Here is an 11,505-nt window from a genome sequence, read left to right as displayed (position 1 = left end):
GAACCCCACTCACTGACCCACAGGCTCCGCCCACACTCAGCTTTTTCTGTATGGCCAATATGTAACTGTTAAAAAGGACTCATAAACCCTTGAAGTCTCATCCAAGAGTACAAAGTGTATGGATAAATTAGCTTGCAGATCAGACTTTCAGGTTGATAAAAGCAGCTCTATTTTACGTTTGGCAGTGGGGGAAGAATGGTACAGTGCTGTGAGCATGTTCATTGACAATGAGTGTTCTGTGTTCCAGTGGAAAGATCGAGGGTTGGCATTTCATCCCTGAGTGGGGAAGGCACAGACTACATCAATGCCTCCTATATCATGGTAAGTCAGAGAGTCACTGGGGAGACCGCCTGCCGTTTTGTGTTAGGAGAATCACAACCAGAATGGGCAGCCTGAAGAAGAGACTGTAGATATGGGCAGCACCATTCATAAATATAAGCCAAATCTGACAACTGCCAGAGTTGCCCTCAGTAACAAAAGCCGCATTTCTTGAGGCTTTTATCTGTGCTGGATCTGAAGAAACCTCAAGTATGACCCATGAGTAAATGCAGAAACCCACACTCACCATTCAGGGCTGATGAATAGATACAAAAGGTATACTTGCCCATGTAAGAGGCTTCATTTCACTTACCAAGGCAGAGCCCCTGCGCAAACTCAGGATACACTGGCCTCAGGGAAGCTCATTCTCACTGAGATTATCACTGCAGGTTTGCCCTGCAAACTGGACTCACTGGGGACTTGGATATCTAGAGATACAACCCTTTCATTCTGTATTTAGAATTTCTGTGTGAGGGATAGTGCTTTAGTGCCTGTTATGTGACCTTCAGTATCATTTTCACGTCAATCAATCACAAAGCCTGACTTCATATGAAAAGCTACTAATTCCTATTCCAAAATCTCTGCTCTGTTTGTCCAGCAAAGGGAATATTGAGGAATATCCATGCAAAAAGCAGGGAGATGTGTGGTCGTGGGGTCTATAAACATTTCACCCTTCAAATAAGCCTGTGGGGGTTAGGAAGGAGATTAAAAGCGGAAGAGTCAAGGAGAGCCATGATCTGAGTAAGTCACAACATGGGAATCATGATTAATCCAGTGGCGCTAGACTCCACGTTTCTGCAGCAAAATCTGTAAGGGGCGTCCCTGGCTCTGCTTTTGTAGAGACAACCAAGGTTCCCGGACACCAAAGTGTCCTGTTGTGAGTAGACGTGTGGTTGGTTTTCTGCCACTGGGACTTGTGGAGAGTGAGAAATATAAACACCCCTGTAGATTTCCACCCTAATGTGGAAGATACTTTCCACCAGGTATTTGGGTAAGTCTGCTTCTAGAGGTGCATTCTTTTTTTATTTGTTTATTGTTATTTATTTATTTATTTATTTTTATTTATTTATTTAGGGACAGAGTCTCACTTTGTTGCCCTCAGTAGAGTGCTGTGTTATCATAGCTCACAGCAACCTCAAATGAGTAGGTGGGACTACAAGCACCTGCCACAGCATCTTGCTATTATTTTTTTCTTTAAGAGACAAGATCTCACTCTTGCTCAGGCTGGTGTCTAACTTCTGAACTCAAGCAATCTACCGGCCTTGACCTCCCAGAGTGCTAAGATTGCAGGCTTGAGCCACCTTGCAGGCCTTTAGAAGTGTGTCGTGAATCAGACTCTTTTGAGTTTCCCTTTCAATTTTGCTGGTACAAAAGAACTCCAGCCATCAGGGAATCCACCTGCATGCATCCTCAGGGCCATCTCACCTTCAGGGATCAGATTGCAGCCTTGTCTCCAAAGCTGCAACTACAATGTGAAAGTTTAAGAGTCTTAAATATTTACAGACCCTGGAGAGTACAGGGTTCTCTGGGAGGCCACACACAGGGCTTTGAGGGTACCAGGTGGGAGAAAGAGAAAAGGACTCTGGGCCAAGGCTTTTACTGAGTCCCATGTTTTCCAAACAGATTTCTCAGGAGAGTTTTAATTGGTGCGTTTAAAAGCAAAAGGCTTTACATCTATTATGTTTACCTGGATGGAGTTGAAACATACTCTTCCTACTAAAGTATCTCAAGAATGGAAGAAAAAAAAATCCTGTGTACTCAACACTAGTATGAAACCAATATATAAACAAATAGATGCTCATAAGGGTAATAAAACACAAAGACAGTCTAGCAAGGGGGAGGCGTGAGGAGGGAGAGAGGAGGGCATTTGGCGGGATCTCACTTAATGTACACAACACAAGTGTATTCTGCACAACCCCTTCTGTGAAGGGTTCTTCTACAACTTGAACTTTACCTTGGAAGTGAGAACATTGTAACCTAAAAATTTGTACCCTTATATTAATTTGAAATTTTGAAAAAGGAAAACAGGAGTCACATCACTAAAGGCTTTTGTATCAAAAAATAAAATAGAATAAAACACGTAGGCTTAATCCCGGGAGGTCATGTAGCGACTCAGAGTTAGTCACTGTGGTGTATCTGCACATGGATGTGAGGGTCCTGGGGCCAGCCATGCAGGATGCTTCCAACTGTTCCAGAGCAAAGTGGTCATCAGGGACCTTTTCAAGGCGGATATCTGGGTTGACCACATTAAGGAAGGAACTGGGGCTAGAGGGTATAGAACTGGAAACTGCGTCAAGGATGAGCCCTCCTTCTGTAAGAGAAAGTTCAACTTACAGTTAAAAGGTAACGTAAAATTTATAAGCATCCACTACGCGATGACAGGTAACCTCGAGTACTATACTTAAGTATAGTAAGGTAAGCCTGGGCACAACATTTAGGTTCTGAAGCCTCAGTTTAGTAATCTATAAAATGGCAAGGGTGGGCAGATATCAGTTCTAATCTCATGGTATTGCAATGAGGAATAAATGACTTGAGGAAGAAAATACTTAGTGCTATACCCAGCATCCTGCAAGTGGCCCATGATCATTGGCTGTAAGAATGCAATTCTTATGCATTGACACAATCTGCAATTTAAAAGACTACTTTGACTTAAAGTTCATTATCATAAATATTTATCTGAATGTTTAAAGGCATAAGCCTTTATATTCTCCTTGGTTTTGTAGGGTTATTACCAGAGCAATGAATTCATCATCACCCAGCACCCCCTTCTCCATACCATCAAGGATTTCTGGAGGATGATATGGGACCATAATGCCCAGCTGGTGGTTATGATTCCTGATGGCCAAAACATGGTAAATCTTTTAGGTCACTGTTAGTGTTTTCTATACAGGGGAAATATCAGGTTATAGCAGTCAAAATTCCAGCATACAAGCAAGCGAAGTAATTTTGTTTTCAACTAATTACCTAATACAATGGGTCATACTTCATCTGCTATTGAGCATGGTTTAGTTATACAGTATCCTAGATCAGAGTAATGAATGACAGCTTTAAATGAAAGTAGATTAATTTAAAGGTATGCATTTTGTAACATCGCTTAAGAAAATTAGGATTACAACTTTCAATGAAGTCATTCTATACATTTCTGTTTACATTTTTTAAATAATGTTAAGATATTTGGAGATTCCTTTAGTTTAATGAGGTCCCTAGAAATTATGAAATTAAACAAGCCACTTGGATGACTCTTAGTATACGAACGACTTTTTAGTATCAAAAATAAAGGGTATACAGCAGTGGTTCTCAACCTTCCTAAGGCTGCAGCACTTTAATACAGTTCCTGTGGGTTGCGATCCACAGGTTGAGAACCTCTGGTATACAGTCTCCTTTTTATATGTGTTTTGGGAACCTGAAAAGTAAAATAAAATTAATGTTTCATTTAGTCTTTACATATATACTTTGCTATTCAGTTATTCTTTTTTTATATATTCAGTTATTCTTTACAAAGTTATAGCCACCATTCTAAATGAGGCTAGAAATTGCTCAACTCTTAAAATGAACTGAATCGCCTCCACTTGGTTGTCAGTATAGAAAGAACAAGCTTACCACTGTTACTGAGAGAGTTGAGAGTCCAAAACAACAAGATAATAAGTTGAAGGTTTAGCGTAATATTTTACTCTGCACATCAGTCTGGCGGAAGACACCAGGAAGACTTTTAGAACGAATTATCAGATTCAAAGAAAAATTCAAATTGAAATTTCTGTGCCAATCAATGAACTGTATTTCACAATCTGACTTATTAGGCATTTTATTAAAATCTAGACTCTGGTTTTTAATCCTCCAGGCAGAAGATGAATTTGTTTACTGGCCCAATAAAGATGAGCCTATAAATTGTGAGAGCTTTAAGGTCACCCTTATGGCTGAAGAACACAAATGTCTATCTAATGAGGAAAAACTTATAATTCAAGACTTCATCTTAGAAGCTACACAGGTAAGCATATAAGTTCACAAACTTTCATCTGAAACATGTGTTAAACATATGCTCACTTAAGAATCTTTCCTAAAAATAAAAAGGATTCTGATTTTTTTTCCCAAATTGTGACAAATTAATCAATATTACTTTCCTTGTCACTATCATTTTCAAAATCTTACAGAATCATTACACAATTAGTCATCACTAGATTACACCATTTCTCAATTCTTCACTCACAGAAAATCGAAGATTTCTCTTTTATTCCAAGCTAGTGACTTACAGAATTTAGTTTGAAAATAAACACAATAAAAAATAATGTTGTTAATTCTTATTTTTATAATGCACGCCCTTACCTTGTAGTCTCTTAAGGGAAGTGGGAAAACACTAGCTGCTGGAGCTGACAGCTCCCTACCAAGGAGAGAGTTGATGAGTGGTAAGAGTAGTGACAGTTGACAAGTGAAAAGTGCTTCCAAAACATTCAGGACGATCAGCTAGGATTGTTTTACTAAGCTCTTCATTATGTAAAAAGTACTACCGTTAGCTACAAGATAACATTGTTTTATTAAGCTCTTGGTTATATACAAGATATTTATTATCAAATCTTTGTCAATAAAACATAGATCTGTAGTAAAATATTATGAGATCCTAATATTGATGACTAAGGCATGTGGATTCAGAGCACCTTATCAATCAGAAAAAGATTAAATCATGTTTTAGGTGGTTTAAATGTTTTACTTTACCCTGATTCTGAAACTGGCAAATCACATATTTTAAGAGTATATAAGATAATTCTCTGTTTTCTAGAATATTTGAATGACCAAAACTTATAAACTTTGATAATATAAATACATTAATAATGTAATCAGTGTGCCAATTGAATCATATTCTGCTTGATTAAACCAAAAACTGTTGACTCCAGTTGCACTCATGAACAATGCTGCAGTGAATTTACATTCCTTACAATGCTGAGAGTGAACTTACATTCCTTACAAGTTTGTATAATGAGGGGCAGGAGCTAGAACTCTGAGGTCCCTGAGAGGTCTTAATAGTCCACTGACCATTGTTTTCCTGAATACTTTAAAAGCCCCCATTCAGATCTACCATATCTCGTGCCTTCCTCCCATTGGTCCCAGTTAGTAAAATAATTATTACACAAGTAATAATCATTAGATATTATCTTGTCATGCCCACTATCCTCATCACTGACCATGCCTCATATCTTAACTTGGCCTTGGGAAACCAGCATAGCTTTTTCCTTGGTATTATGCACAAAACAAACCAGAAAATACACATTCATGGTTGATCCCAATTTGGCATGTCTCATCTATGTAAATCAGCTGTGCTGGACACTTTGGTTACCCAGGAGCCTGACCCAGAGGTTGGCAGTGTTTCTAAAACAATGGCCCAGAAAGAAAGAAAGACCAACATGAGGGATTCCATGAACTTCACACATTATAGGTGCTTTCCCCCAAATCTCACAACATTTCATAGATTGGGATTTATTTCATAGTATCTAGGAAGTTAGGTTTTAGCTGCTGAACTCAAAAGGTAAGGCTTTATTTGTTTATGAGGGCTATTTTGAATATGTATTAAATATATAAAAAATGAATAAAATATGTGTCAGATATAAAATGGTAACAATAAATTACTGAGTACCCACCACTGCGTTCAAGAAAACCTGTATGTTTGAAGTCTTTCCTGGGCTTCCTATTCCATTCTCTTTTCTCCTCTATTCAGATGTGGCCTCTTCTGGAGTTGGTGTTTATTGCTTTCTGGGTTTACTTTATAATTTTACCTTTTGCCTTTGTTTTCCTGAATGCTATTCTGTTCACTTTTGAACTTTATATAAATAATGACATGTATATTATTTAGAAATTTGCTACTTCCCTCATTATTATTCTGCTGAGATTTACGCATGTGGTTGGACAGAGTTCAAAATCATTTATTTGTGCTGCTCAGCATTCAGATTATAAATATACTATTTCTATTGTACATTTGAGTTTTTCCTTATTTATTTCTTTTTTGTTGTTGTTGTTATTACTAACACTGCTGATATGAGTATGTTCAGACACATGCAAAATTTTCTCTGGGGTAAACGCTGGATCATTGTGTATAAGCATATTAACATTATTCAACCACAGAGTGGTTCTACCAAGCTAGCCTCCCATCCGCAGAGTAGAAGTGATTTGGAATCTCTCCATCTTCCCTGGTGCTTGTGATGGGAATGAGGTGACATCTCATGGGGGTTTCAATTTGCATTCTAATTGTTAAAAATGAAGTTGAGTATCTTCACGTAAATGTATTGGCTATTTAGATTTCATCTTTTATGATGTATCTGTTCATGGTTTTTGCCCATTTTCCTATTAGGTTATGTATCATTTACTTACTGATATACCAAAAGTCCTTTGATATTCTGGATACTAATCTTTGTCAACTGAAAATGTTGCACATACCTTCTCCCAGTTTGGAATTTGGCTTTTTTACCTTTTTTGTGATCTTTTCTGGTAAATAAAAGCTTTAAAGTCTGACTATATGAATTTATTAATCTTTTACTTTTTGGCCTTTATAAGAAACCCATCATGTATTATCTTTAAACAATTCCTTCCTTACCGTGAAATTGTGAAGATACTCTCCTACATTGTTTTCTAAATGTTTTTTTGTTCCACCTAGAATTTTTTTTGTATCATATTTTGTGAGACATGGGTGCAGTTTCATTATTTTCCGTGTAATACCCATTGTCGCAGCATCATATAGAGCAGCAGTATCGGTTCCTTCGTGAATCCAGTTTCTGTCTATGTGTAGGCTTGTTTCTAGGATCTTTATTTTATTCCACTGGTCTCTGTGTCTACCCCCTGCCAAAACAGTAGGATCTGAATTCTTAAAGTTTGTAATAATTACTGACATCTGATGAACTAACTCCCTGTTTTATTTGTCTTCTTTAGGAATATCTTCACTGTTTGGGTCTTTTGCACTCCATATAAAATTTAGGTTTTGCTACTTTTTTGGCATTTATTGAACACACATTATGAATCAGGTTTAAGAGACATAATTCATGGTGTCTGCTTAGTCACTTAAGCAAGATCAGAAGTGGAACCTAGACCTCCATTTCCTTGCCAGCGTTTTTCCCACTGTATTATGCCATCTCAGTCTTCCCTGAGGCAAGCTTGGGGACTGATGGCCTTTAAAGAGGTTTATGCTATTTTCAGAACAAATTTTAACACTGAAGATTCAGTTTTTAATTTGAATTTAACAGTTCAGATACATCTTTGGTACCATCTTTCGATGTTTCATGGTTGATTTGCATTGACATGATATGCCCACACGTAAGGTTTATTTTTAGAATAAAAAAAGAAGTTGCACTTTCTGGTGCTACTGAGTAAACCTTTGCATCACTATTTCTGCTTTCTGCTCTCAGCACAGACATGCTGATAGTACTGCTGCTCACTTGCTCACGCCACTCAGTGTCATTACCTTACAGTAATTCATAGTTTTCCACTCTTGAGAAAGTGTCACTGACCAACATTACTCTTTTAAAAATATTGTTTTCTTTTTTCTAACAGGATGATTATGTACTTGAAGTGAGGCATTTTCAGTGTCCCAAATGGCCAAATCCAGATAGTCCCATTAGTAAAACTTTTGAACTTATAAGTATTATCAAAGATGAAGCTGCCAACAGGGATGGACCCGTGATTGTTCATGATGAGTAAGTTCTTCTTGTTAAATTGCTTTACAACTGAGCAGTCTCTTGGGTGTATGTATATATCTACTGTGTTCAGACTAACCTAATGCTCGGCACCAGCTCTGATGATTCAGCCATGGGGATTATTAGCTTGTTATCAGCAAACTTAACACAGACCATTATTTTTTCACTTCATGTGAAGCTCTTGTTGAAAGCTGAAGATGGGTTCATGATCATAAGAATCTAGTCTTTTATTTTATCCTGGGAATACTTTGCATGATGAGTCAGTGTTTGAGCACTGGAATTTTAGAGGAACTAATCAAAAGAGATATTTTTCAGTCATCCCTTCCTGGGAAAGAGTGAAATTGCTATGATAAAAAAATAAAAAATGTGTATGCTGGAATTATATACACATTATATATGATACTTATACGTGTGTGTACATTATAATCTTGGTCAGATCGTTATTTACTGTCAGCCCCTTTCGTAGTATAAAAAACAAGCAAATATTAAACTTTTTTAAAGCATACCCTTTATTAATATGAACACTTGCCAATGTTTCAAATGAAACCATAATTCTATGCCTAAAACAAAAAGAAACATTGATTAAAATTTTCATGTTTTTACTGCAAAGTTATCAATTCTCTGTGAATTCCAAATGTGACTATTTGATGCATCTGAATGGAGTCTTTGTCCCTTTCCTTTGCTACAAGGCATGGAGGAGTGACAGCAGGCACTTTCTGTGCTCTGACAACCCTTATGCACCAACTGGAAAAAGAAAATTCCATTGATGTTTACCAGGTAGCCAAGATGATCAATTTGATGAGGCCAGGAGTCTTTGCCGATATTGTAAGTAACAAAGCAGTGAACCAAACTTTTCATGGTTAGGGTATTGCTTCCTTCCTGGAGACTACTCTATCACAGATCAAGAAAGATCACATTGACTGACAACAATGACATGTAGTTCCAAGCGGAATGACAAGCCCTTCCAACTAAAACAACAGACAATAAATATTTAAAGTTTATATTCCAAAGAATGGATGGCTTAAAAAACTTTTAATTTCATGTGCTCCTTTTTACACAATAGGGAACGTAGTATAAATGTAGCAACAAGGGAAGCTTAGGTGAATGTAGAAGTCATAGGCTCACCTTCCACTCCTTGGTCTGTGTGTGTATATATGTATAGGGTCCATCTTCAACATTCTAGCCCAAACCAATTGGTAGAAGGTCAAGGTAATCCTTGTACATACGCATTTCAGAGGAGATCATATTAAAATTCTCATTCAGGCCAGCTGTGTTGTGTCAAGCTTGTCCTATGTGAAATATCTTTCTGGAGATGCACATTTCACAGATACATGTGATGATGCCCTAGGTCCCATGTGGTCCTAATGGTTTTCCACTATGGTACTAATAGCTGGCTCAAGTTCTATACAGATGCCTGTCCTTAAACCACCTGGAATGGCACCTGTAAGAGAAAAATTGCATCATTTTTCAATGTCTACTACCCTGAGATCATGGCAGTACACCTGCTCACCAAAGCAGAACATAGGACCAGACAGACTCAGAGACTGTGACATTCTTCTTGATAAACAGTGGGTCTTGGGAAAGGATTACACTCTCCTTGGGTCCCTGGGCTGATGGTACTGTCATTTCTGAGACCTCTCCATAAATACACAGACCTGGTGGATTTCAGAACAACAGAGAAAGAGTAAGAAACTTATTTTTAATAAATTACAGGTTCCTAGTGTCAGAGGGTTTCTCTACAAGCTAACAAAACCCTGTCACGTCACTATCTGATTCCATGGAGTAAATAAATAAGAATGAAGTGCTTATCATTGGTAAATATATGTGGGCAATAGTCTCCGTCAATGAATACTCTGCAATTGAAAAGTCACTTTAATTTAATGGGAAGGAGACATTAGCATAGATGGTGTACCTCTGTTGCGAATAACCAAGCCCTGAACATAATGCTCTTCATGAATAGTACCGAAGTGTGTCTAAAAAGATTCCTTCTTTCTCCAATGTGTGTTTTCACCAGGCTTCCTCTGCATGACCTCCCATTTTCTGTTTCCCCAGGAGCAGTATCAGTTTCTCTACAAAGTGGTCCTCAGCCTTGTGAGCACGAGGCAGGAAGAGAATCCATCCACCTCTCTGGACAGTAACGGTGCAGCATTAGCGGATGGAAACATAGCTGAGAGTTTGGAGTCTTTAGTGTAACACTGACAGGGATGCGGGAGCCCCCACCTGAGCATTGTTTCCCTCCTTCTAAACTTAGACAGGAAATCAGTCTAGTTCTGTTATTTGTTTACTTCCCATCACCTGACAGTAACTATCTTACACGACGTAGGATTCTGCTGCCAAATTTACATCATTAACAATGTGTGCCTTTAAGCAAGACTTCTTGTAATTCACTTATTATGTTTGAACTAAAATGATTGAATTTTACAGTATTTCTAAGAATGGACTTGTGAGGTTTTTTTTTTTTTCTGTATTGACTTTAACAGGAAATTTCAATTTGTAGATATTAGGAATACCCAACTACACAAAATATTTGTTTTTAGTGTCAAATTTTTAGCTGCCTTTGTAGCAATCATCAGGTTTGCTAGAAATATAACTTTTAATATAGTTGACTGTAAATAAAACACTGTCCCCCTATACATGCAACATTTTACAACTGTAGTATTCCCTGAACGTAGAAATAATCTGATACTTACTGTAAATACTGCTCTAGTGTCTCCATGGACCAAATTTATATTTATAATTGTAGATTTTATATTTTACTACTGAGTCAGTTTTCTAGTTCTGTGTAATTGTTTAGTTTAATGGTGTAACTCTCCATTCTTACTCAAGTCTTCGGCTATTGTCTTGTGTTATCTAAGTGATTAACTCTATTGCAGCATGTAATTTTAACTTTTGTGAGAAATAGAAATACCTTCATTTTGAAAGATGTTTTTATGAGAATAACACCTTACCAAACATTGTTCAAATGGTTTTTATCCAAGGAATTGCAGAAATAAATATAAATATTGTCATCAATTTGTGGTTGCTTGTGGAGTGTTGGGCAGAAGATTATGGGCGTGGTCCTACTGGGATGATGGAAGCTAAAAGGAAAAGAAAGAAAAAAGGAAGGAAAGATGGAGGGAGGAAGGGAAGGAAGAAAGGGAAGGAAGGAGGGAGGGAGGAAGACAGTATATAGAGTTATGATTTGGGAGGTTGAGGGAGGAAAATCATTTGAGGCCAAGAGTTTAAGACCAGCCTGAACAACATAGTGACTTTCTGTCTCTAAACAACAACAAAACAAAAATGAAAACAAAACACAGAGAGACCTGAGAAAGAGCCCTCTCTCTGTGAGATTACAATTACAAGACAGTCATCTGTAAGAAAGCAATCCTTTACCAGGCATAGAATCTGCCAGCACCTTGATCTTAGACTTTCAGCCTCCAAATAGTGAGAAATATTAATAAATTCCTTTTGCTCATAAGCCACCCAAATTATAGTATTTTATTACAGCAGCCCAATGGCCAAAGACAGGGAATTGGGA

General features: G+C 37.5%; 1 protein-coding gene across 2 annotated transcripts in view; it reads left to right on the top strand.

Annotated features, from left to right (window-relative positions):
• The window catches only part of PTPRZ1 (protein tyrosine phosphatase, receptor type Z1), a 120,620-nt gene extending 109,623 nt beyond the window's left edge, over window positions 1-10,997 (top strand). For both annotated transcript variants that reach the window (XM_012805164.1, XM_012805163.1), the window contains 6 exons: window positions 248-321; window positions 3,042-3,170; window positions 4,157-4,303; window positions 7,846-7,988; window positions 8,678-8,813; window positions 10,041-10,997. In XM_012805164.1, the coding sequence (XP_012660618.1) occupies window positions 248-321; window positions 3,042-3,170; window positions 4,157-4,303; window positions 7,846-7,988; window positions 8,678-8,813; window positions 10,041-10,181 (770 nt within the window). In that variant the 3' untranslated portion in view covers window positions 10,182-10,997. The remainder of the gene's footprint in view (window positions 1-247; window positions 322-3,041; window positions 3,171-4,156; window positions 4,304-7,845; window positions 7,989-8,677; window positions 8,814-10,040) is intronic.
• The last annotated feature ends 508 nt before the right edge of the window (window positions 10,998-11,505 follow it).

Source organism: Otolemur garnettii, unplaced genomic scaffold, assembly GCF_000181295.1.
Source record: "Otolemur garnettii isolate 467f Iridium unplaced genomic scaffold, OtoGar3 scaffold00037, whole genome shotgun sequence".
NCBI classification, from domain to species: Eukaryota; Metazoa; Chordata; class Mammalia; order Primates; family Galagidae; genus Otolemur; species Otolemur garnettii.
The sequence above is the reverse complement of the archived record's forward strand: the minus strand, read 5'-3'. Positions and strand labels throughout refer to the sequence as shown.